This window comes from Pezoporus occidentalis, unplaced genomic scaffold, assembly GCF_034315485.1.
Source record: "Pezoporus occidentalis ecotype Australia unplaced genomic scaffold, CSIRO_AGI_Poc_V1 ctg73, whole genome shotgun sequence".
Classification (NCBI taxonomy): Eukaryota; Metazoa; Chordata; class Aves; order Psittaciformes; family Psittacidae; genus Pezoporus; species Pezoporus occidentalis.
Window position 1 is genome coordinate 2341213 of NW_026916082.1, and position 27230 is coordinate 2368442.

General features: G+C 45.5%; 1 protein-coding gene across 1 annotated transcript in view; it reads left to right on the top strand.

The window, feature by feature from the left end:
* The first annotated feature begins 7192 nt into the window (after window positions 1–7192).
* The window catches only part of SORCS3 (sortilin related VPS10 domain containing receptor 3), a 301150-nt gene continuing 281112 nt past the window's right edge, over window positions 7193–27230 (top strand). Inside the window, exon 1 of the mRNA XM_062601930.1 lies at window positions 7193–9118. Within this exon, the coding sequence (XP_062457914.1) occupies window positions 8558–9118 (561 nt within the window). The 5' untranslated portion in view covers window positions 7193–8557. The remainder of the gene's footprint in view (window positions 9119–27230) is intronic.

Below are 27230 nucleotides of genomic sequence, written 5' to 3' on the forward strand. Positions count from 1 at the left end.
GATGTGAAGTATCAACACCTCTGAATTCCAGTGATAGGAGCTGGGGTAATTAATAATAACAAATCAGGTGTGTTTGCTCTGCATGGAGATCACGTAGCAGAGAAGTGTTATTCGGTATTCTTTGGGAATGGGGGAAGTCAGTCCTTATACTTCCCTGTGCTGTTAAATCTGCATGTCATTTTCCTTAGATAATTAAGTAATTCCAACCTTTCAAGGAGAAAAAGTCCCTCCTTTTTCTCTGTTAGCTTGCAGATGTAGTACATGTACCTTGCGGCAAATCAATGCTAACTATATTACCATGCATTATTGCAGTAATGGAGTAGAGTAAGCCCAAGGAAAAATGTTCAACCCTTGCCGATTGCATTATAACCATGAGGATCTTTTATGTAGCAGACTTATTAATTGCGTTTTCATTTGTGTCCCTAAAACTTAACCCTTTTGAGATTGCTCTTCAGCTCCAATATACCACTAAAATTGCCAAGTGCTGGACAGATCAAGAAAAGGGAAGATGACAAGAGTGGTCTCTGCAGTATGACACTGGAACCTGGACAACGCTAACAAAGCTGAGGAGTAGATTTGAACCACCACCAAAAGAAGACAGCTGTTAAATCACTTAGTAGAACACAGAACAAATATAATTTTTGTTTGGGGCAACAAATGTTGTGGTCAGGTGCTCTTTTAAGGGAAGGAGAGTGAAAATTTTTGGCTCCTCTTTGCACTCATTGATCTGCTCTGTGCTTTTACATTGCACATAACGCTTGTGCAGGTTATTCCTCCTCTCTCTCCAGATGAGCTCCCTGATTTGTCCCAGCAGCATTCTTACTTTGTGAAGCCCAGCCTCCTTAGCTGTTCTCATTTGCACTCTGTCTGAAGGCAGTGAATGTGTGTTGTCTGCAAGTCATAATCTAGACTTCAGAGTGGTGATTGCCTCTCTGCTGCTTTTGCAGGCCTTTTTCTGGAGCCTGATAGGAATGTTGCTAGACAGGGGCAACTGTCTATGCCTCTATCTGATAAAGGTGTTCCTAGAGTTTCAATTATTATTATCTTAGTAATTGGCATTTGCACCATGGAAGTGCACACTGCAGTAATGGCTGGCCTTTGCCAGCCCATTACTGAGCCTGCATTACACTGTGTGTGGATTACATGCTGTTCTCTTCATGGGGCTGGCATTATTTTATTCTAATTTCCTGTGGTTGTCTGAAACTTCAGTTACTCCCTCTGTGAGCTGAAGGTATCAGCCAAGACAGTCTAGCAAAGGCTGTAATAGCTGACACTTAGTTTTGTCCTTCTTCCTGTCTAAGGGGTGTTGGGAGCATTAATTTGGCTGAGACTTCCCCTTTCAGAATGTTTCTAACTCTAGCTTCATAAGATTTGATTAATGAGATGAGACTGGCTCCTTCAGTTGTTCCTGAATCAGGGCACAAGAGATATGGGGGACTACCAGGACTTTGTTGGCAAGAAACACCAGCTGCTTGCTGCTGTAGTTCTGTGTTATTTTCCTCTATATTAACACTTCCTTATTGTTTTGCTCTCCCCCACTAGATATATACACGTTCCATTCATGTTGCCTAACATAAAGTCTTTGCTCAGTGCTATAGTTCAGTTTCTCTCTTATTTGGGGTTGTTCTTAGAAGAAAGGAAGGAAATAACCATAGGTGAGGATCTTAAAAGGTGGTGTTTGTTGCAGGAGAGAAAACAGCACCAAGCTGTGGCAGGTTGAATATCCTCCTGTGAAGTTCCACCATCAAAACTGGGGTCCCTGACAGACTTGTTTCACTCTAGCTTGCTAAGAAAATTCTGCCTTTGCACACACACACACATAAAAATTACTTTGGATTTAGCTTGAGTAGAGAAGAAACAAACCTAGCTCATTCCCTTTCTAGGTCTTTCTTAAACTTGGGGGGTGAGACGGAGTAGAACAGGGGAAGATTTGTCTGGAAGAGGATACAAATAGAAAAAGTACCTGGGGTGACTTTAAAGACTTCACGCTTCCAGTATGTGCTCTGTGGGATGGGAAAAGGCAGTTTGTGTTGGTTATCTGTCTTGTTCATGATTTATACAGGAGAATTTTCTAAAACATCTCCTGTGCAGTGTCTGGTTGGCTGGTGGCTGTCAAGGAAGTTTTCCATCCTGGTGGATTTGTGGGTTGTTGCTGTTTCTTTTGCCAGTAGCCTGTGAGGACCTGGATGTGGCTGATGTTTGGTGTCCTTTATTTGAAGCTACTAAGTCCTTCGAATTTCTTCCCTGGGAGCTTCTCCTCCAGACTAGGGGAGGGAGTAAGTCTGCTGAGGACAGCGTTATCTGGTTGCCCTGGGAGCCAGTACTGTGCTGCATGGGAACCACTCCTAAACAGTCAGACATGAGGCTTCAATAACAACCAGAAATGAAAAGCTGAGGAGAGGTGCACAGAATTTCTATCAGTAAGGGGGATTCCTTTTTGCCATGGAAGCTGTGAGACTGAGGCGTTCCTTGGGACAGGGAGGGAGATGAGGGTCATTTACTGTTTCTTAATCAATGATCATGTGAATATTAGTCACATTCTCCGGTTTTAATTGGATTTTCTCCAAACAGGATATGTCAGTACTCATAGCATGTTCTTGGATGTTATAAGATCTTAAGCCATCAATACTCTTCTCTTTATTATATATGGCACCGTTGGACCCAGCTTTTTAGGCAAGCTCTTTGAATTCAGAAAGACTGGAGGTTTAAACATCCTGACCTGGAGCTTTCTAAGTGATGCTAAGGAGCAGACTTTCAAAAACTCGGCAAATGCTTATGAAAATCTGGGATCTCACTGTGGTCCTGAGTGACTTGAAATCTGGGAGAGAGGGGATCCTGTATTTCTGACTGGGGTCTTCAAGACACAAAATATATGCAACCTGCAGTATGCAGTGAATTCAACACAATGAACTTGTGTGCTGCACCACTTATCTTTGTGTATGCTGCAAGTCCATGCACTTAATCCATTCCAATAAACTCTTTGGAGTTCCTGATGATGCTGATTATCACCCAAAGGGGATTTTCTTATCTTGGCTTAAGGACCAACACCAGAGCCCAATATCAGCTAAGAAGCATGATCTAGAACCTGCAGGATCTCCCCAGAGCATTCAAAACACCTCTGCCTTCTCTGGGAGTCAACAAGTCCTTCACCTGCTTTGGGCAGGTTGTGCAGTTTTTGGGTAGCCTTAGCAGTGAGTGAAGACAGTGGAGCAGTCTGAGCATTCCTGAATGAAAGGGCCTCTTCTGCCTCCCACAGACACGATGTGTGGATAGAAAAAATCAAAAGGAAAGATGCAGACAGCCTGGTCACCAAACCTGGGATTGGATCTGCTAGTGCTGGTGAAGTCCTGAGCCTGAGTGAAATCTGCAGAAGTGGTTCTTACCTCTGCTAACTCTACCCACTGTAGTTCCAGTGTGGCCTGCAGTACTCTTTTCTGTTCTGAGGCATTGTGTGAATGGTGCTGATCAAGAGGATGGTGCTGCTGTGATGCAGTGAATGGGACTCACTAATTTGTGAGAGCCCTGCTCCAAGATAACCTGTGATCAAATTGTCCCATGACCCAGCATGTGTAAAACACCTCTTTTGGCATGCTGGTATGTGGTACCCATGCTGCATGCTTGTGTGCTGTGCTGCTGAGCTCCCACCTTATAATTTAGTGCAGGAGCCTGATTTCCTCTTGCAGCATCTGCACAGTGCTTTTTTTTGCAGCCCTGTTTAGGAGCTTAGCAGCAAGTCTGGCAGTACTGAAGGCTCCCTGCCATGGGCCTGCTGTGCTTCAGAGGCAGACTGTCTGTTTCACACCCGGACTGGCTGTGCTAGAAGAAAATATGTCCCATCATTGGGGTAGCACTGTACCAGCAAAAATGGTGAGGGCCCTGCCTGCAGCCAGTGTTTATTATGAGGATATGGGGACATTTCAGCTTGTAATGATTTTTGTTTAGGTAGACTCAGGCCTTTCCTTAGTAAACAAGACACATTATCACACAGCTGCTTTGTTTTATGGTGACTGGTCTCACACATAATAAATAGGTTAAAGTTAACTGAAGCAAGCATTGATTTTTCTCTTAGTACATGTGGGATTTCCTCCCTTGGGAGTACTTGAGTAGTGTGGGAGACCTTCAGGGTGGATCTATGTGTGTGAATGTAATGCCATGTATTGGGGCATTTCTTTTTCCCCACTTTAAGTTTTCCTCTTATGATGTCTTCCCCAACTCCCCCCATTTCTTTCAGGCTCTAGCAAGTAAGGTTCCTGCTCCCACTCAGAAACTTCATGGGGTGATAGTGATGGTGAGACACACAGGGAGGCTTGAGTGTGTGCAGTGCTGAAGGAAGAGAGGGGCATGGAGCGTTGATGGGCAGATCTAGGCAGAACAGAAGGGATGGGGTACTGGGGAGCAGGTCTACAACCAACAGTGGAGGTACTGATGGTGAAGTTATTGATGTGTGATAGCAGTTAACTCCTTGGTTTATTTTATTTTTCTTTGAAATGAAAATCACAGAATAGGAAAAGAAATAAAAGAAACCCCCAAATGATCAGTGCTGCTTTAGAAGGCTTTGGTATGAAATGATTGTCGGGCTTTATTTGTTTCTTTCTTTAGGTAGTGTCATTAGACTCCCCTCCATCCCCTCCAAAACATCTCCAGCCAAACACAACTTTCCCAATTGTCTTTCTCTCCTTAATTGAACCCAGCCCCCCCTTGGTTATAGGCATATTCTACTCCTTTATATTTGTGACACAATTTCCCTTCCAGAACATTTGCTTACTTGCTTACTTAAGATCTTCTGCCTTGCCTGGTGTTATGGCATATGGTTGCCTTACATCAATTAAAAGTCAACATGGTCCAACAGCATATAACACCAACCCCTGCTTCTTTGAATGGCTGTTTGCAGCTGGGTGGGGATTAAAGCAGATTGTAATGGATTAGACCAAGGATTAAAACAGCCTGTAATGGATACTGTGTTGAAATATTCCATTTCTATTCTTGGATATAGACAGTGAAAATCTAGGGTTGTCCATCCTCACTATCACCGTGCCATGCAAGAGGCCAGGTTTTGAAGCAAATCTGATGTTCCTGCAGCAAGGATGGTACAAACTGGAAAAGCCCTTTTTCTCTTGTGCTGCAGATGGGCACGCAGTTCGCTAATCGTGCAGGAGATGGGGGTGTTGCTCACGTTACCTTTGTTTTCTAGAGAAGGAAAGGGACTAGAGAAGAGCGCTGCTGCTTCTCTCTTTGGCACTGGTACCACTGCTAAAAGCAGGGAAATCCGCAGCTGAGAGATTTTAATAGTCCTAGCTCATCAGTGAGAATTCAGCTTGTGTCCTGTTATTTAACAGTAAAAAGCAGGCACTGATGAAGGGTTTTGAGGGTTTTCTTTGGAAACATCTTCTGGTGGGTGTCTGTCTGAAAAACAAAGGCCTGGGGTAATCTTGCTAAGATAGTATGAACTGAATGTCTGGGATTGTCCCTGAGTGTGGCAGGTGTGGATGATACAGAGGATGATTTTAGCTGCAAGTAAAAACTCTTCAGTCTGCGGTGTAGGAGAGATCCGTTATCGGGGTGATGAGCACACTGCCTGAAAGAGTGTTGATGAACACACCTATGCATGAAGCCCATCACATTCTGTGCCATGTCCAGCACAGCCTGGCTCTTGTGGTGACAAAGAGTGATGTGGTGGACACAAAGCAATGCCTGGTGCTGGCAGGAGTTAGGAAAGGAGATGTGACCACAGGGTCCTATCTTGGCGTTTGTGGCCTTTGGTTGTGAAGTCAGGGACAGTGCTGCACAAATGAGTGTCTGATCCAAGTATAAACAAGGACTGGGTCTTAAACAGTATCCAGAAAGGCCGAGAAGATTAATGGGACTGGGTGGACTACAAAATGGCTAAGCAGTGGCAACTGCTAGCCTCACGGTAGCTTTTACTTTGTGGTGACAGGGGTTCTGAACACGCAGAAATTTTCAGGAGCAGCAGTGAGCTGCTGCTGGGTCCTAAGGGACTGGAGAGTCATAGAATGGTTTGGGTTGAAAAAGACCTTAAGGTCGCCTAGTTCCAACCCCCTGCCATGGGCAGTGATGCTTCACACTAGACCATGTTGCCCAAGGCTTTGCCTGACCTGGCCTTGAACACTGCCAGGGATGGAGCATTTGCTACTTCTTTGGGCAGAGAAACTTTAATCATAATGTAAGGACAAGTTCTGCGTGTCACAGCTGCAGCCGCAGTGTGGGAGGGTGACATTAGGGTGGGCAGCGCATCCCTTCACAGTGCAGAGCAGTGGAAGGATCCAGGGGTGGCATGCTGCTGGTGCCACAGACCTGGGGACACTGTTCTTGCAGCAGTCAATCTAGGGAGACAATTGAGGTCCTGTTCCTGAGCGTACTATGTTGTTCTTTTATAAGCAGTGGGGGGTGCATCCTAGGGGATGGCCTGGCTCTGTGCACACAGGTGTGTGTAACTCGCTCAATCCCTTCGCCCAGGGTTTTATGGATAGATTCTGGCTGAGGCCCACGTCACTGCTCCCACACAAATGAAATGTCATCTCCTAAACGTTTTGGCAGCGTACTTTGAAAAGGAGCCGATTCCAAGCCAGAAATAACATCCGTTGGGTTGGGGGCGGGTGATTTGTTTCCTCTGCCCCCATCTCCCACTTTCCCTCTCTGCGTGGGGATTTGCAGCTCACGGGCAGAGCCGTGCCCGTGGGTTGGAGCCCCCACCGCGCAGTGACCGGCTCCCTCAGCCTCCCCACACCGCCCATCCTCCTTCCCGGAGCTCTCAGCGCTTTCCTCCTACCCCAGACCCTCTTTCCAGGTCGGCAGGACAGCCATTTAGCGGCAGCTCCCACCGCTCGCAACCGGCATCGGTGCTCGCAGTCACCTCTCCCTTCATCCCGCTCTCCCCGAGCCGGGCTGCTCGGGCTCCCCCGCCCCGGTCAGACGTCTGCAGCAGGAGGCGGCTAAAGAAGCCCCAGCGCGGGCACAGCACAGCCATCACCGATCCGCTCACTGTCCCTCTCTCCCTCCGCTCCCCCCCGGGCTCCATGGAAGACCCAAAGCGGGAGAAACTGTTGAGCCGTCCCCGCCTTGAGACTGACAAGGCGGGGGGGGGGGGGGGGGAGAGCCGTGTAGTTGGTGGATCCGTCGTTGGACGGCAAAGAATGGCTGATGTGGTAGAGTGGGCGGGTGGGACGATTAACAAAACGCTAATTATTGCCACTTGTGAAAGGGAGGAGGAGAACGGGGAAAGGTCTGCCGTGGGTTTGATCTAAAGGGAAAATGTGCCGACGTGCTGCTGCAATGAATCTCACCGGAGGAACGTGACGCAGGCACGGGTGTCAGTGACCAGGGTGACCCCCGGGACGACGGGGTTCGCCTTCGCACAGTTCGATTAACTCACACCTTGCCCGGGGGCTGAAGCTGCAGTGGCTCCTTGGGCTTTGCCAGCAGAAAGCTGGTGTCCTGGCCGGGGGAAATGTGGCATCCCTGCGATGGGAGCGGGAGCGCTGCGCCGGCATCATTTAGAGATACGTCTCCCTCGCTCTCTCTCCCGACACAGTCCCGAGACGCTGCCGCAGTGAGATAGCTGCCTGCAGACACTGCCCTTTCTTGGGTATTCGCCCCACAAATAAATCCTGCCCGTCTCCCTTCCCGGACGGTGGTATGGTTGCTGGGATTCCCATGCACACGAGGGAGTTCCCACGGCCGGGAAGCCCCGCTCGGGACAGGCACATCTTCATGCCCGGAGCCGGCTCTGCTGGGTTGTTGAGCCCGTCGGTACGGGAGAGTCACCCAAAAGCCACACTCACCCAGGCTTGTTGCTTTACACCCCTTCCCCAAGTCCAGCGTTTATGCATATATAGGCACGCACATAGGGTGAGCAATACCTACGCTGCTGTAGATACGAGTCTATGTAAATACACATCACGAGAAACGCTGAATGACGGCTGCTCTCAGGCAGGAGCGCAGCCTCGGGCAGGAACTCGCAGACCAAATCAGGAGCAAAGACTGAGTGATGCTCCCGCTGATTCGGCGCGGGGTCCGTGTCCCGCTCCCGCCCCCGGCCCCGCTCCCGGCCCCCGGCGGCGAGGCGCGGCTGGGGACTCGCTGGTGTATTTCAGCGGCGGCGGCGGCTTGGCAAGGCTCGGGGCTCCTCCCCCCGTGTGGTGTTACCCTCTCACTTGATCAAATCCTTGAACGTGAACAGTTTCACTGAAAAGCACTTTTGAAAAAAAAAAAAAAAGGAGAGAGAATCCACCAAGAGCAAGGAACAGAATCCAACAACCGGGGAGAGAGTTGGGATTTTTGTTCTTTTTTTCCTTCTTATCTTTTTTTTTTCCTTATTTTTTTTTCCCCCTTATTTTTTTTTTTTTCCCGGTCACCGTCTCAGAGGCTGAGGAAGAGGGAAGAAGAAGAGCGAGAGAAAGAGGAGCCTTTCGCAAATACTAATAATTATTATAATTAGAAGCCGGCCCCTTTCTCTTTAAAGAGAAAAAAAAAAACCCTAACCGCAGCGGCTCACGCTCCCCCCTCCCTCTCCGAGCCCCCCGACTCGCTCCGCAAAGGCATGGAGAAGGGGACCAACTGCTTTCCGACCTGCCACACCATTTTTCTCGCCTGGACATGGCTCTTACTCCTCTCTTGGTGTTGCACCGGCGCCGAAATAACTTGCAGATCCTGCTCGTCTCCATCGCCCTCCTGGCCCGCATCCTCGTCTCGCCTTAGGCAGGAGCAGCGACCGCCGCCGCCGCGGGGATTATGGATCTGGCCGGGCGGCCGGGCGCGGGGCTCGGCCGGCGCGGACCCGCTGCCGGGCGGGGAGCCGGGGGGCCGAGCGGGGCCGCGGGGAGCGCCGATCAGCTCGGCGGGGGCGGGAGGCGGCGCGCTCGGGGGCCGGGGCCCGGCGGCGCCGCGGAGCCGGCGGAGCAGCGAGGGGCGCTCCCGAGGGGTGCCCGCGGCCGAGGGGCAGCACGGCGGCAGGGCTCAGCCCCGCGGGCCGCTGGAGGAGGGCAGAGCGGCGCGGCTGCGAGGGGCAGAGGAGCTGAGGCTGAGCAGCACTACCTTCGCGCTCACCGGGGATGCGGCGCACAACCAAGCCATGGTGCACCGGTCCGGCCACAACAGCAGCGTGAGTACCGACCCACGGACCCGACCCCAACCCGGCTCGGTTTGGCGGGGAGGGAGCCGCGCTTGCCGCTGCGGCAGGGAGTGCGCGGAAGAGAGGGGCGCTTGGTGGGCACCGCAGGGAGGGGGACACGGAGCGGTGGCAGCAGAAAAAAGTTTTCCCGGGGAAGGATGGGGAATGGGAACACCTTTCTTCCCCCGCCCCCAGGCAGAGCTGCGATCGCAGGGGCAGTGCGATCGGAACGCCGCCAAAGGGGCTGGGCTGGCTGGAGCTTTCTCCTTTGCTCAGGGAAGACCCCCTGCCCCCCACTCCGCCCTGTCCCTTGTCCCTGAACAGCTGGGTCCCCTTTCTCTCTGATTCTTCATATGTAATATCCACCTCGGCACGCTTCGCTGCCTCTGCGCCAGGGGGTGAGGGATCTACAGTGGTGGTGGAAAAGCCCTCCTGATCCCTGCTCTGCACGCTGGCGACAAGAGAGTTCCCATTAAGTCATTTGAGGGTGGAAAGCCCCAGAGCGCGTTAAGGGTCTCAGTAAGGAGGCAGATAGTTCAAGCACAGGGAAAAGTTTATTAAAAATCAGTGGCATGTCATGCCTTTTCCCTGTAGGCAGTAATAATGAGTCACTGAAGTGCCCCTCAAGGTCTGTGGGACACTGTATAGGGGTGTGTGTGGGGTAGGTGTCCCACGATCCCACGCACCGTCGTGCCACGATAGAGCAGGACCCTCCCTCGCACCCTGCTTTTCAATGCCTGGCAGATGACTGTGGACAAAACTTCAACTTTCTTTTAACTTGTTATCAGCCATACTATTTCCATTCTGATGTAAAGTCTGAGAACAGGCATAACTTAAAGGTCTACAGGAAACCTTTATTCCCATTATTCTGATTATTATAGCCTGTCATTGCCTTGAAAATGCCACTTTTATTGTTTTGCCGCTATTGGAAATGGGTATAAAGCAATTAACAGCATGAAACAGATCAGCTGGATTTTCAGATGCATTCTTCATGAAACTTATTAGTCATTAAAAAGCAAATTGTCTATCTATCTATCTGTGCATCAGCTATAGCTTTATAATGTGCAATTCAACCACCTCTTTATTTTACTGACTGGAAGTTTTTTTCCCTATTTAGTATTACTTGGGCAATAATCCTGACAGCAATGTAGATGTTACTTTGATTTAACCAATTTTTTAAAGGCAGTTGTGTTTGCCAGACATGGATTCCACTCTCATTAAAGCTGAAAGCAAACATTCAAGAGAAAACAGCTGCGTGGTATATTTTAGCACTATGCTTGTCTCTAGGATTATTTATGTTTAATATAACATGGCATGTAATGAAGAAAACAACCTATGTTCCCTCTCTTTTCTTTCATTTTGGTGCTGAATCAAGGGGCATTGAGCAAAAGAAGCTAAAATCCCCCCCATCCCTTCCCAGCATGGATTTTTGAGTATTTCTGGTTGAAGTAGCAGAGAAAACTCATTCTGTAGGCTTTTACTGGGGAAAGAAAGGTTATTTTTTGTTAAAGTGCAGGTCAGAAAGTGATTTCCACAGAATTTTGCCGCCTTCTTTTTTTTTGTTTTTACAGAAATATGCCATTTAAATAACTAGTTTCCTTTATTGTTTAACTCCAGGTGACTAAGAAAGGTAATGAAGGTTTTGCACCTCAAGATACTGTGTGTTAAAAGCTTCCAACTCAAAAGCGCAAGCAAAAGGCTGGTGGTTATTGCCAGTGTGGTGTTTGTAGGCAGGAAAAGCAAGCATGTTAATAAATACTAGTCTTACCATCTTGTGATTTTTCTAATATGAAGCTTAACATCTTGAGACTTTCTGTCCCATCTCTTGAAGGAAACATGCTCCATTTAGTGATTAAATGGATTTTTTTTTTCAACAGTTTAGAGGGAAAGTTAAATGCTTGAACCTGGGTCCTTCTATTTAGCAGCAGAGAAGGCTGAATCCAATGCCAGCTTTTCTGCTGCAGTTCAGTTTTTACCTGATTCTGAGCACTGGGGTGTCTATGGCATAGGAACGTCAAGCAGTTGCCCAAGGTCACTCAGGGAAACAGTGTGGCTTTTGCCAGCCACATCAGTTCCCAGCCTCTCACTTCAAAGCATACATTTGCTTAGGTCATAGTTAGATATAAAGCAGCAGGAAGGTGTATTGAAAATGGACAAAAGATGGTGACTCATGTCATGATTATGCCAGATGACTTAGGAGAGCAGGTAGGACATGTCTGCATGTTGTTATTTTCAGGCTACCAAAGCAGTGAAGAGGCACACAGCTTACTTTTACCAATGGTCTGTTCCTTGAATAGATTTCAAACCCTGTGTTTTTGCCACTTACGATTTATTAAAAACATGATCAATCACATTTCATGCAGTGAAGCAGTGTCTTTCAAATCATACACGGGTGGTGGGGGATTCCTAACAACTCGGTGAATTTGCAAGGGGAGAAAGCATGGTAATAAAAAAATGATGCTTTTACTGGGACATATAGATCTACAGACACTTTGCAAAAAGGAGATCTTTGCAGGGGCTGCACATCCTGTTACCTGGAATGTTAAAAACCTTCAGTGTGTTTTTACAGCTATTATTTAAGAGCAGCTCCCTCTCCCTCCATCTCCTATCCCCCTGTTCTCCCATGTCCCTCAAATTTCAAATTTCAAACTTATTAAAAAATAATCCCTTACAGGCAACAAACTTTTGTTTCTCCATTTGCAGATAGTGAGGGCAGGATTAGGATAGAGGCAAAAGGCTGGCGAGATCAGGGAATTCGGGTTCTCTGCTTTGTCCTGCCCAGAGGCTTTTTCTGCGACCTTAGGAAAGACAATTAACCTCTCTGGATCTCCTCTTCCATGTTAAATGAGGATAGTACTACTTAGCTACCACAAAGTGGTGATGTGGAGCAGAATTAATATCTGCTTTGTACCATACCTGAAGATCTTCAAGTGGAAATTGTTAGGAAAATGCAAGAATACTGTTCTGTGTAGAAGTGAGGTTTGTGCTCTCTGTGCTCTTCGGAACAGGAGTTGCCTTAATTCAGTAGGTCTGATATTAGAAAAAACAAGACTTGTACTTGGGCTTCAAGTACCAGTCTGCCCTAATGGTATTTATTGAGAGGTCACTGAAGCTCTTGAGGGACCTAGTAAAGATCAGTTAAAATGTTGGGTTTTTTATTGCTCAGGCCTTTCTGAAGGAAGGAGAATTTTTATGAAAACTGCTGTTATTCCCAGAAGATCTGCAAGCCTTTCTTTTTTCGAAGCCATTCCTCTCTGAACACACACTGTGCACAAATGTGCTATTTGGGGAGAAGTTCTACCCTCTACACTTGTTTTCCCCCTCTCTTGATGATTATGTCATTGCATGAAAATTTCCCTTGGTCTGCTCACCAGATGATGCTCTCTTCAACCTCCCTGTGAAGATGATCTGTTTCCTTAGATTGTCTTGTTTTCCTTCATCTCTCCCTGATTTCTGGGGTAAGGACCTGCAAAACATACGTAGCAGCACCTTCAATGCTGTTACAGCTTTAAATCTCACTCTCTTGTTTCTTGACGATAGTTTACTCAAGAGATTTCAACAAGCTGCAGTAGGGAAAGCACACTTAGGTTGTTCTCCTGATATGATCACTGATATGATATGATCCTGATATGATCATGTGATACGTTTACCACTAGTGGAATGGTAAACAGAGACTGTTGTCATTGGGTTTCAGAGTAGCCAGTCTGATGAATGTAGCTGTTCATAGGAAGTACTTAATTATGGCCATGCTTTTTCTATGTTGGAAGTGCTACAAATTCTGTGGTGGTGTGGGCAAATTTTTGTTGGTTTTCATTTGTTTGTTTTTAATATACAAAGCAAAGATGAGCATTTTTAGCTTTCTTCTAACCTCTAGGAGGTTTTGGATTTGGATTTGCAATCCATTATTTATGCAGAGGCCTCATTTTACCATCATAGTCTGGGATAGTGTGGAATACATAGGTATCCCATGTATACATGCCTTTGCCTTTCTAGGAACCAGAGGCAAACTTCAGGCTTAAAGATGACAAAATGTACTGTAATGCCACAGTAAGAGCAGGAGATGGCATTTGTGTTAGGCACGTGCAATATTTCACATTGCTTCAGCCAGGCCTAGCTCCTATATGATCCTAGGGGTTGGATTTTTCATACTATTGGGAAAACGTGATCTGCATATTTTTATCTCAGTGCGGTGCAGCAGTGCAGAATTTAAACAAGAAGTACAGTGTCCCAAGTGATATAGCTGCTACTGTGCAGACCATGCAACTGCATTCATGGTTGGCCTTATGATCCAGGCTCTGTAAGTTGGGGAAGGCAGGATTAGAGCTGGTGAGAGACTGGACTAAGGCCTTGTTTTACCTTGTCAGCCATGTTACACTGTTTTGTCCAGAGGTCTAGTCAGCCTGTGGCTGTCGTCTCTGCAAGATTCACTCCAAGACTGGGAATATGAGACGTCTTTGGGACAAGACACTGCTAAAGAGGAGGCTAAGCACTACAGTAGCCTACAGCCACCTGAAATAGAGTCAGACAGAAAATGCGGCTCGTTTTATCGGTTGAAGAGGGATTAACATGTGGCAACACCCACAACGTACGTCAGATTGAACATTAGGAAGAGTTTCTTCCCAAAGAAGTTGGTGCAGCAGGGCACCAAAAAGTTTTAGGAGTCTGTCTTTGGAGATTTTCGAGCCTGACATACCCATGATCTGATGATAGCAGTCCTGCTCTGAATAGGCTTCTGTGATTCTTTCCCTCCTGCTGCCACTGATCCTATTCCCTAATCCTGTGCAAGCTCTGGCAGTGAAAAGCAGGTTGTACAAGTTCTTGCAGTGAAGTCTGTCTCTTCCGGGAATGATTCTTCTGAATGCTGTTGGCAGTGTTCTGGTGTGATCTGCTAATGTACTGGTGGTTTGATGCTGAGACATTATTCACTCCCATGGCGAATTACAAGCTGGGGAGGCTGATGGGCTTGCTGTGTGCCAGGTAGTTTTTCATTAAGATGCCTAGCAGTGCAGTGTGTGATGGGCAGAATTAGATGGGCAGTATTTGCAATTCCAAATAGACTGCTATGCTTGGAAAGGAGGAAGGGGAGAAAATGAATCTTTAGACAGGCGATGCTGCATTTAGTTGTCAGCCATGGGTAACTGCTCCAACAGTCCAGTTGGATTTCAGTCTAAAATGTTTACTCCTAGAGTGCAAAATAGTGATGGAGCAATCATACTAATTGCACTGCATTTGGTAGATATTTTAATTGCTATTTTGTACTGTTTCTTTCTCAAATGGCTTTTGGCTAGGTTGGACTCTCATTGCCATTTGAAGGTAGACTGGTTATATCACAATGCCTTGATGCATTTCCACTTTTCCACTACCTTTAATAATGAAGTTTGCCACTAAAGTCCTTCTCCAGGACTGTGCCAATCCATTTTTAATTAATATTCAAATACAAGATGGGGAAATAAAAATTAAACTCTTGCATGGCAATTGCTTTTATGATTGTGTTGAGTCAGCAGAGCAAGAATAAGGTGTCTGGAGAATACTTTTTGGGCTATCTCTCTCTAGACTGGTTTCATTAAAAGTCAGGTTGATGTCCAGTGGGTGAGCGTTGATGTTGCTTGTGGATTCCGTGAAGCTGGCAGATGCCCTGGGCCATTACCCTGCCTAGCACAGCAAGCTGTCAGTGTAGCTTAGAGCCCAGTAACAGAACTACTGTTGTTCTAGGTGCCTGTCAGCAGTATCCCTTCAGGCCTCAGCACTCATCCTTCTTCATGACCAGGGATGAAGCCTAGAATTTGTGGCTAAGCTTTCACAATGATTTAAATGCAAACAGAAAAAAAGCCCTATATGATTCTTTAATGATTTTTTTTAATGAAAAACAATCATCCAATTAGATGAAGAAGTATTCTGAAAATGGGTTTGAGCAGATAATTGATGTTTGGAAGGAGAAATTTTTCCCAAAAGGGAAGTGAGATGAGACAAATATTTTCTTAAATGCAAGGCTGGGGGTAGATGCAATTTTCTCAAAGTTTCCAAATTTATAGTTGTATTTGTAGTAGAGATTATAGGAAATAAATGAAGGCAATGTCATCTATTGGGCAAAGCACAGGTTAAGGAGCTAAAGGTTTTTTAATGCTGGTTGTACTAAAGAACACTGGAAGCCAGTGTTGCAAACAGTCAAGACTTTACTTAGATTGTGTCATAGTGTCGTGCTCCTTAAGTTCCCTGGGTATCTGTAGATAGAATGGAGGAGAGCAGTAAGTGCTTACCTGAGTCGCTGCTCTCTTACAAATCCAGATTAATTTCAGGATTAAAGGCCAAGCCTGAGCTCATGTTTGGGGTTGGTTCCAGGAGAACTGCAAAGAACCTGTTGGTTATGGAGTTAACACTGGGGTTTGGCAGGGTTCTGGTCAAATTTAGCTTCCAGTGCGAATCTGTTTGAAGGTGTGTGGAGTTTATCCTGCTTTTAATCAAGACAGTAAATTAAATGACCTGTTCCTTTAAAAGCACTGAATGCTGTAAATGCAGAAAGTCCCCAAAGTACCAAAGTCTTTGGTTAGATCCTTAAACTAATGTAGGAATGATTGAGGTCAGTTTACTGTAGTTGAGGATTCAACCTGCAGCATCGTTATTAACATTTCCTCTATGCAAAAAGAAGGACATGGCAGTATTTCCTTTCCTGCCATTATGGGGTGTTGTGAGACTGAGGGAACTGCATAAAGTTTGCTGCGTGTTTGAAAGAGTGGCTGTGTAGGTGTTAACATATTAGATAAATAATCTGCTATGGAAACTTCAGCGTCAATTCCCAACCGTTGTTGCCAGCAGAGTCCCAGCGTATACTAAAAATCAGAAAAGATTGATGCTGAATAATCAAACCACTCTTTTTTCCTTCCTTCTCAACCCTCAAGGAGACCTAATTGCTCTCCCACTGAAATAAGTAGCAAAACCCTCTTGTTCAAGGAGGGTCCCTGACACCAAAGCTGTCACGATGTTTTTTCCCTTTCGTGTTCTGATACGTGACACAAATGCTAGCCAGGCAGATGTGCAGACCACTACAGGGCCTCTGTACCCAAAATAGCATCGCTTTTAATTAGCTCCAGTGTGATTTGGATGCCTTGGGGTGCATGCTGTAGGAAAGGGTGCCGGGCTGCTAGTGTGTGGAGAGCAGAGCTGGGCGCTAGAGGGAGCGTGGGCATTTGCTAAAGGAAGGAAAACACCGCAAAGGGTGGGAGGGGAGCTGGGGCTTGGGAGATGCCCGCTGGAAAGACAGGCGCTGCTGAAATATTGATATGAAAACCCGCTTGGAGTCATTGACTCTGTGAAACTCCTGCTGTCGGGGCTTCCCTCTGCGGGAGAGGAAAATCGTCTTAGCCTGCACTCGGCCTCGGTAAAGCATTTCACTCTCCCTTGCAGCTGGTACTGTCTGCCTTTCATGTGGTCTCTGATTGCTGCCAGCCCTTTTTGTGAAGTTGGGAGTCCCTGTGCCGTGATTTCTCATCTGCTCTGGTCACCTCTAGCCTTAGTCCTGTGCCTGTAAAGCCACCAGCATCCTCCCCACACAGTGCTGCTGGGCTGGGAGAAGGGACGATGTTAACATTTACAGTGCCAGGAAGCAGCAGTCTGAATCCTCGCTGCTCCTGACTGATGCAGTGTGTACTTTATCTCCTGAAATGCCATGCTCCGTTTTGACTTCGGGACTAACCTCCGAGGGTAGCTGCTGATCTTCTCTCCTTCCTACACCAATTATAGCTTGTAGGTGAGGTCAGGGCAGTTGCGCTTCATTGCTTCTCTCCTGGTGCCTGATCTACAGAGGATACGCTTGTCCTGACAGGTCCGTGCCACTTAGGACTTTGACCAACATTTTGACCAACCTGAGGTTGTTGCACAAATCTTAGCGTTACTCTTCCTCTCTCCTTTTCTTTCTTATGTGTGTGTGGGGGACAGAAGGGACCAGAATTCATCCCAGTCACTGCATGATGGCACAAAATAACATTTCATCCAGGGAAAACTGGTTCTGCTTACTGGTGTCCTGGGGACTAAAATAGATTTTTGGGACTTGGAAAAACTGGGACTGAGACACAGCAAATCACTTTGGTCAGTGGTGGGCTACAGGCCTCGGGATCCTAAAAACAACTGCTTCAGCCCTGCTTCAGACACTATCTATGTAACTATAGACCAGCCTACAATGTGTGGGTAGTGCTGGTACGTTTTCAGTGGACAGTGATGCTGCTGATACAGAATCTCTAGGGCCAGAAGGGACCTCTGGATTTCATGCAGTCCAACCCCACTTCCAATGCAGGGCCACCTCGAGCAGGTTACACAGGAACATGTCCAGGCAGGTTTTGAATGTCTCCAGAGAGGGAGACTCCACAAGCCCCCGGTCAGTGTGTTCCAGTGCTCTGCCACCCTCAATGTAAAGAAGTTCTTCCTCACGTTAAGGTGAAACTTCTTAGGTTTCAGTTTATGGTTTCAGAAACCTTTTCTATTTAGAAATTTCACTCCAGAAATGTGTTGAGCCCCTTGTGAGGATTTGGTAGGGGACCCCGGTGAGGAGCTAGTGGAGCAGAAGACATGAGCACAGAGCTCCTGCTTACTTTCAAGGCAGAGAGAAAAGCATGAGTTGAGTTCAGATGTGCTTCCTTGGGGTGCCAGAGGAGAGCAGGCTGTGCATGCAGGTTTTCTTCATGATTTTTTGACTTGTAATTATGCCTAATGGGGATGTGCATTGCCCCATGCATTGGCTTCCCTATGTACAAGGAAGAGTTAATTCACATTGCAGGGCTGTTGCTGAGGCTTAAAATGGATAGATATTTGCAAAAGCTGTTGGGTGGGTGAGAATATATAAAGTATGATTATTTAGCTCTTGCCAAAAGTGTTTAAGGACCTCATGGATGCAGGGAGGAAGGAGTGGGAGCTCTAATTGGTTGCTAGTCTTTCCCTGCGGTTTGTGCCTGATTGGAAAATCCCCCCAGCTGTGATCAATACCATCAGGTGCAGGCAAACAGGACTGCTTGTCTGCAGTCTTTATTTGCCTTTGTTAGAAGGCTGGGGGAGAAGTTCTTTCTGTATAAGGTAGGGGGATGGATGACTGTATTCATGGGCATTTCTCTGTTCTAGGCTTCCTGTCCTTTACCACCAAATCTTGCCAATTTTGTGCTTGCAGGGTGACAGACATGACTGTACTTATAAAGTATACTGCCTCCTAAAGTATACTGCCTCCTTCATCTGTGTATTTCAAAGGTCACTAAAAGGAAGATCATCTGGTCTTTGTTGTTTTTGGTTGGGGCTTTTTTGAGAAACTTCAGGCATGCATGAGAGAGGGATCTGCTCTGGGTTGTGTGGCTGATCAGAGCTGAAGTTGGAAAGCAGGTTTTCTGACTCCTGTCCCTTATTGATATGATTCCTTAATGACAAAGGACTTACTTAACATCATCTGCCACAGTTCAGATGCTGAGTATATTTTATTTTTAGAAGAGATTGTATGAAAGAAAGGAACAACAGGTGAGAAAAGGAGCTAAGATGGGGAAGAACAGGACTCTCAATAATGGAAAAACAGAATGTGCTCAGCTAAAATCATTAACAGATTGATCAAGTTAAAGCACTGCAAAACTCTGTCTGAAAGTGATTTAAGGAGCATTCTTTGTCTACTGTTCTCATCACTTCACCAGTATGGCTTCCCAGATCCCAGTTATTTCAAATTGAAGCTCCTTTTGAGCTGGATGAGAATTGACATAGTGGGACTGTGGAAGCCATGAATTTCGGCTTCCATTGGAAATACAGTGACAGGAGAGGGGTCACATCTGTCTGCTGAGGTGGTTGTGAGCTGGCTCTGAATTAAGTGACTTGTTTGTAATGGGGTGGAATATTTTAGGATGGTGGTCATCACATGGCACGTGCTTGTGCAATCTTGCCATGGAATAATGTAGTAGGATTCAAAGTTTAAGGATGGTCTTGGCTTTCTGGAATCATTAGGATGACTTCCCCACCCTTTGTATTACACTTCACAGCCCAAGGGGAAAAGCGTCTGCTTCACACCCAGTGCAGGTGAAGGACTCCTGAGTGAGCCAGGGCAATTACATCTTCCTCCTGCCCCCTTGGATGGGGCCTCAGCTGGGTTTCTCCATGTCAGTCTTCTGTAAGATGTAGACCTGGGGCAGCATGTGAAGGGCATTGTCCTTGTTTTGCCACTCATGGTGTCTTTCTAGATTTGTTCCCAATCAGCAAATATTGGTAGTACTGGACACTATAATGGGAATGTGGATGGGGATGCAGAAGGGTGTCTGGGGCTGTGGTGCTGCGCTTCTGGCCAGACCTACTGTCTGAACTGGCATGAACTCTTGGGTTTGCACTGGGACAAGATTTTGCCTCTGTTTGGCTACCAAAAGCCTGGTGTAAGACACAAGACTGATGAGCCTGCAAGTAAAGGAACATGGTGACCCTGTGCATGGAAATCCTTGCTCTAACACTATGTGGTGGAAGAGGCAGGCAGATAGACAAACCTGTGTGTCAGATGAGGTTTATGAAAACCACGTTTGGCCTGCATAAAGTCTTGCCTATGGGATGCTGAGATTGCAAGCCAGTATGCTAGGCATGCTACTAGAGAAAATGGTCATCTTAGAAGACAGAGAATCTATATCCATGTGTACTTTGGCAACTATTGGAGCAACACCAGGAGGAAGCCCCAGGCACTCACAGTGTCCGTATCAGGTGTTGCAGAGGTATAATAGAGGTGGTCCAATAATCGTTGTCCAGACTTTTCTGGGTAGCTGAGCCTTAAATAGAAAAGCTTTCAGAAAAGCATGCGATATGGAATACAGCAGAGACAGATTTGGCCAGGGCACCCCACTGGATTATAGTTGAGTGTTTTTGAGGCTCTGCCCCAGTAGCCATGCTGACTGCTAAGTTATCTGACTTGTGAGAGCTGTTTGCTCTCCAAAGGATCAAAAAATGACTAAGATGCCTGGTCATTTGTTAAGCAACAGAAGTTAGCCATCACTTACCACTGAACTACTTGCCCTTCCAGGGCTCTTCTGTCTCTTGGCGTTTTCTTTCATCTGTCATGATCCCTCATTCTGCTGCTCATTTGGAGCTGTAAATAGTGGCACATGGTGTACTTGGGTGAGCATTGCGGGCCTGCCCGAGGGTTGGCTGTGGTCGATACATTGATCAGCTGGAGTCCTGCCAGCTGTGAGAATGGACACTGGGTGGTTTATGGCTCAGGCCAGATGTTATTTTGGGACCTGCTTCTTCACTCAGCTGAGCAGAGCTGAGCTTTGTTTCTCTGTGACCTTTTCCCCCTGTTGAATTCAGTTCAAACTGGTTAATGGGTTCCAAAGTTATCCCTCCCATGCTAACCCACAGGCGGCATGATCTGTTGCATCTAAAGCTGCAACTTGTTCTTACTGAAGGCAACCTGAAGCACAGCATCAGCACTGAGGAGGTCTTAATTTTCTTAATTAATATTGTTCACTGTTGTTTTTTCCCCAGCCTGCCTGGGAACTCTGTTCCTTTTAATCAAAAGGCAGCATTGCTGGTAGTGTAGCATTCTCAATTTGCATGTACTACATCTCTTTGTTGCAGGCTCAATTCTACCCTCTCTTGCTTTTAATTAATTTGAGATTATCTTCATTACTTGTTCCTACCTCACATGCTACAAGTAACAAAGCCTGCCTTTGAGTTGTGCTGAGGTTTTGTGCTGGTGGCTCTTAGCTTTCTGTGTGCTTTGTTTTCTATTCCTTATCTTTTGTGCGAGCTTCCTGCAGTGCTGCGGGAAACAGGCAATAAACTGGACTGGGGAGAAGGTGTCTTAGTGAAAGGAGAAAAGAGGCAGGTCTAACTCCAGCACTAAAGAATGAGATCAAACACTAGATGGTAAAATAAAATGTTGGCTCATTTAGGAATGTTGTGTCTTCTGCAAAATGGGAGAGTCGCATCTTCTTCCCCAAAGACAAAGGTTAACAGTCACTAAAGTCACCTGAGCAGTGGAGGCTGTCCTCAGACCGTGATCTGTATGATCTCCATATAGTTCTTCAAGTGCTCATCCTAGTGGAGACAAGGATGAGAGGCAAGAGCTTCTCATGGAACGTGTGAGGACACAGGAGTGAGTTGATACCTGTGTCAAAGCAAAGCATGCAGTGCTGCTGTTTCTGTTTCACAGCTCATGGGGAAATGCTTTGTGCAGTCTTACTGGTGAGAGTTGTCTGTAATTTATTGCCTCTGGTAGTTAGCGGTTTATCAGTGCAAACCTTGCTATACCTGTGTTGATCAAAATGAGTTGCATGTGAGCACCTGACAGGAGGATGGGAAAGGGCAGAGTGAAGTTCCTCATTTCAATCACAATGGTCATAGAAAAAAAAATGTGTTTTAGAAAGGTAGAAGATACTATGCCTGTGTTTACATGTGTGTTAGGATACTTGACCTGATAACTAAATAAATAAGTATATAGCTATTTAACTAAATAAAATGTAAGAACCATGTAACCAGAGATTATCAGGGGCTGTAATCTACCTGCTTTTCCTCCATTCCCTCTCAACACCCTCCTGCTGTAGCACATGTGCTGTAATCCTTTCATATGGGTTGCAGATCCCTTCCTTCTCCTTCCCTTGCCACAGCCTTTGGACAGTGGCAGTGACTCACACCCTCTGGTATGAGTCAGGAGTGAAGTGTTTTGTGTGGTTGCATCTTGGCATCCCTCAGTTATACATCAAGTTCCTTAGGTTGAACGTTGTTGTTCATGTGCAGCGTTTGGATCTCTCATAAAGCATGAGTCCTCCCCCGGTTCAGTTCTGCTCTGCTCTCATCTGCAGATCTAACTGCTCAAGAGACAGGAGGGAATGGTAGCAAGCTGGAAAAGAGCTGGCAATTAGGTGGGGTCTGTCATGCCTGAGGAGTTTTAGGGTTTTGAGAGATAAGTAGAAAACTCTGTGTAATGGTAAACATTTGGGAATAAGAAAGGCTTCCCTCCACCCCCCGTCCCCCCCCCAGCACCTTTCACAAATCTTGTGTATTAAAGGATGGTGTATATAATATGAATGGCATCACCTTGCTCTTTGGTTTTTTTTTTGACTGCATATATGGAATTTGAACTCCCTGGAGAAGAGGCAGTGTGGGCATTCCCTGCCAGCCTCTTCCTGCAGATCTGAGATGATCAGTGATGATTAGTTGTGATAGGAAAAGCGTGGCCTTTTCCATCGTTTCTCTGTCCTTGATACCAGCCTGTCTCTGGGATGCTGGCCAGTTTTCGCTCACTTCCTACCTCCTGACCATGGGGCCAGAAGATGTTTTACTCCTGTGTGGTAGTCCCCTGTGGCGAATTCATGCTGACAGACAATGCAGGTGACAGGAAGCTGGCAGCTCTTTCACGTTCATTCTTTATTTAAATCCTCTCCCTCCAGAGGAAAGCTTGTGCTTGACATGTACTGATGGCATTTTCTTGTGCATCCTTCTGCTATGGGAGCTCCTGCCTAGGGCAGGGACAGAGAATGAACCTAATGGAAGGAATTAGCACTAGGGGAAAAAGAAATAAGGTCCCCTGAGCAAGGCATGCACAACTATGGGCTAAGTCTAACTCCCACTGGGAGAGAAGGGAGCAAAGTGATTTTTTTGGAGCCAGTGTGCAGGTGTATGGGACATGGTCAGTTCAGGTTAGATGTGCCATGGTTGAATGCTATTTGACAACAAATGGGCAGAGAAAGGCTGCCAGAAGGCTTTTCTCCTAGTTATTTAGGTCAGTAGGGTTGAACGGGTCATTCTCACCTGCCAGGGTGCATAAATTGTTGTCATGCAAGCTAAAACTTTAAACCACTGGTTAAATAGTCTGTCCTGCTATTAACCAAAGGGAAAGGAAGGATGTCAGTAGATACAAATTACCCTTTTAAGAGGCACTGTTCAGCTGATGTTCATGGTCCAAAATTCACTCTGGTTTGTGGCGATTTTATGCTGGTTTTGCTCTAATAGAGCTTGATTTATACTAGTGTCAACAGGATCCTAATGTGAATTTCTGTGTGCAGCATTAGCTTCCCGGTATGGGTCTTCATGTACCTCCTTGGCTTTGTGCCCTTGATTTTATTTCTTTTTCATCCTTCTTGAATGACCTGAGCTTGGGACAGTGGAAATGAGCTGCCTGATTGTGGGAACATAACTAAGTCTGCAACTTGAGGGAGAAAGAAGGAGGTATTGCCACAGTGTGGACAAGTATCTCTCCTGCTCTTTCAGTGGTGGGGAACTTGAGATGTTTAAGTGCAAATTTGCTGGAGTGCACTAGCATGTGCTTGTGTTGCTGGCACTAGCAATGCAAACATTGATGTCCACTGGCTCCCAGTGATTTGGACACATTAGGGTGAGAATTGCTGAGCTGGACTTGCCAAGTGTCTGCTCTTTTGGAGTATTTCTAATGAACAACCTCACTGTGAAAATATGTTCTACATGCTCGTGTGCTGGTTCTGGGAAAAGATGGGTATCTTTTCCACCATATCTCTCAAAGTCTTTCAGGCAACTCCATGCTCTCAGTTCATTGCTTTGCTAAATATCTTCACTACTTACAAGGGGTTATTATTATGAGAGGTTGTGACCACCTTCTGGAATGGAGATTGGAGGCAATGAGCAGCTTACAATAAACTAGAAAAAATGGACTTTGAAAAACTGTGTTACAGCGTAGCCTTGAGCTGGGATTGCAGATTCTTCTGCACTTGCTTGAGAAACAGCTGCTATGGGGAATTTCTCTCAGTTATTTACTTAGTTTTGGCTGGGTAGATAAACAGTACACAGACTTGGCCAAATAGCCCAAGTGCTGTGAGTGACCCTTCTGGCAGATTGGAAATGCTGTTCTGGATCCTCACATTTCTGCTTGGAGTAACTTGTCACTGGAACCCTTTGGTTTCTCTTTTGCTCTCTCTTTAATGAAACTGCTGTGCTTGGTTTAAATCCTTGGTATTGCAAAAAAGGACCCTGGCTTGATGAATGAATGGCTTCTGTCAGAGCAGCATGTTTTATTTCAAGGGCTTATTTTTCATTTTCCTGATGCTGGAGTAAGGCAACAATAATACCTTCAAAGTCATTGGTGATAACACTGATGAAGTGTCAGTAAGATGAGAAATAGACCTACATTTCTTCCCTGTCTCTGGCTGTTGGTGGGCTTGGACAGGATGGAATTTAAAAGCCTCTTCCATCTGCATGGCTGTGCTTCAACCTGTGTTTCATAACAGATGGCAACAGAAAAGCATTAATGCTATGGTACATTACCAAGTGTCACAAGCCGCCAAGTTTTAGTGAGTCCTTAAGAAGTAGCTTTTGATGATGATGGGGGCTTCAGTTTTGAAGTTCCACCAAGCAATGTCCAAACAGCATGTCAAACAAAACTGATGCTTCTTTACTATCTTGGTGGAGACCATCCTGGCTGCTAGTGTGGTATGTTCTCTTGCTGCTTTGCTCACTGGCTAAGCTCTGACATGTTTTTCTAGGTTCCCATGTTGGCAGTGACCATCTCTGTCAGTGCTTTGCTGATGCTTCACTGGTTCTGGGTTTAGGTTCCCCACTCGCTCTGCTGGTTGATCTGAGGAGTGCAGCCAATGTTTTATAGGGTCTTAGTGAAAGCCTAGGGAAAACATTTGGGCTTTGGCTCAGCAGTTAAGGCTTCTTAGCTCTTGAGGCTGAATGACTTAAAGCACAAAGAGATGGCATACTGAAGGTGGTGTATTTATTACAGCAGGTTCCAATTAACTTTTCTCCTTGACAGGTTAAATATCTGGTAGCTGTTCTTGTCCGTTGTCATACAAGATCTGAGTCAAAGCCAGTGAGTTCTTTGCATTTCTATTGAGTATAATGGGTTTTGGACATGTGCCCGGGAAATCAGATGTGCTGGACGAGACCAGAAGTCCATCTATTCCCTATGTCACATATCTGACATTGTTCAGTAGCACAGATGTATCTGGCATTGAATAGTATCTGGCACATCTAACATCTATCTGGAATCAAGAATGTGTAGTACGAGAGCTCTGCAAATAACTTACTACTCAGCTTGGTTTTTTTTTGGGTGTGTGTGGGGTGGTTCACGAAAGGGAGCTAATTTGAGCTTAATCCCTAACCCCCATCTCCACCCTGACAGGTCTGTCCAGATGCTGACTTGGCTCAAGCACAGCCTCATTCTGATTTTAAAAATACAAGAGAAACAAAAATAATCAGAAAAAAACAAACCCCAAACCAAACCAAAACCCAAGAACTAAACCCCCAGTACAACCAACCAATCAAATAAAACCCCACATCTCCATAATTTTTAAGGAATAGTTTAAAGGCTTTTTTTTTTTTTTAATAGAAAAGGTGAGTTTTTTTTTTTTTTTAAGGTTAAAATAGAACATAATTACATGCTTATGAAAACAAATTCAACACAATTTAGGAGATATAAAATATGCTGGTCTTATTAAGTTGCCATTTTACTGTAAAAAGTAACTCTTGAAGATACTGCTCCCTCTGATTTTCTGCACTATTTTTTTTTTTTTTTTTTTTTTTTTTTTTTTTTTTTTTTTTTTTTTTTTTTTTTTTGTTTTTTTTTTTTTTTTTTTTTTTTTTTTTTTTTCTTGTAGAAGATGTTTTTAAAGTGAAAAATTCAAACTGCAAAGTTTGTGTGGGGGTTGGTGTGGTGGTGATTTGGTTTTGGTTTTTTATTTTAATAGGGATTTGGTAACTTTCTTTTGCTAATAATAGCAGTTGGCAAGAACTAAAATCAAACTCCTTCTTCTTTGTTCTGCGTAGGAATTCATCCATTTATGGCTGGGTGGATTGGGAGTATGATGTGTTTGAGAGTGGAGGGGGAGTTGCTCTTCATATCTAGATCATTCGATCCCATTTCCGAGATCCAAGAAAATATTTTGGCAGCTGCTTTCATTTTCTTAAAGGGCTGGTTGGGTTGGTTTGGTTTTTTTTTTACCTCAAAGTTAGCTTGCAGCTGAAATGGAGTTATGAGTGCCTTTGCAGGCAATGGGGTAGAGCTCCCATGTGCATTACTTGTGCATGATGGAGAAATATATATATGAGCTCATCCCTTAGACTTTATATTAATCACTGACAAGTTGTTTCTTTCTGTGCCTCAGTTTTTCCACCTGTGAGAGGAGATTGACCTCCGTTCCAAAGCTCTTTGGGACTGACTGGTTAAAAACACTGCATAAGCGTTGTTATCTGTAGCTATTGGCAGCTGAGCTTTGGACTAACATACTTTTTCTTTCTCCTTCTCTCAGAGAATCAGGCATTGGCCACTATTCAAGGCAGGCAATAAATGCAAACCATTCTATTGTATTTTTCCAATCCTAATTTTCCTGGGTTGCATAAACAGCGTAACAAAGTTGTGAGGCCTGTGGCCTGTTTGGTTGTGATCCCATCAGTCTGCAGGGGGTTGTGTCTGGGAGCTGCTGCATAGAATTTCCAGTTGAATTCAATTTAAGGCTTGCTTTTTAAAACATAATTTCATTTCTAAGTGTGGAAAGTGTGTGGAGTTACGAGATTTGTCCTGGTGCTGGGGGGAGAGTCCTGATTATTTAAAATAAATTAGTTCTAATGAAATATTTAGCCTTTAAACAGCACATTTAATAGAGTGAATTGCATTTTATTTATTAATGACTGTTGCAATGAGATTTGGAGAGGAGTTCCGCTAAAACGCGGTGTTGTGATATTGCAAAAATATAGTAATGACTATAATATTTTGTTGAATTATTAATACCCACTCTGCCAACAGAACTACGTAAGTGTCAGATTTCAAAGTTGTTTTCATCTGAAGAGTGATACATGAGCTTTTTTTTGGTTAGTTTTTCCAAACATGTTTTGTTGTTGTTAATGAAAGGGACAAAATAAAAGCAGGAAGGACAGTCAAGTGTTGCCACTGTTAAACTCAGCTCTCCCCTCTTTATCAAAGCACCCCCAGCTTTGATAAATGTGTCAAAGATTATTTCTTTCTGTCAGAGCCAGGTCTTTTTGAAAAGAGAGATTCCTTGTAGTGGAGAAATTGCAGTTAAAGGAAAGGTGTATAGGAAAGCCAGGCACAGGGCTGGCAGAGACTGCTGCTTCTTTAGCAAAGCACCCTTGTCTTTATGCTATCTCCTCCACTACCAACTGGCTTATTTGTTCACTT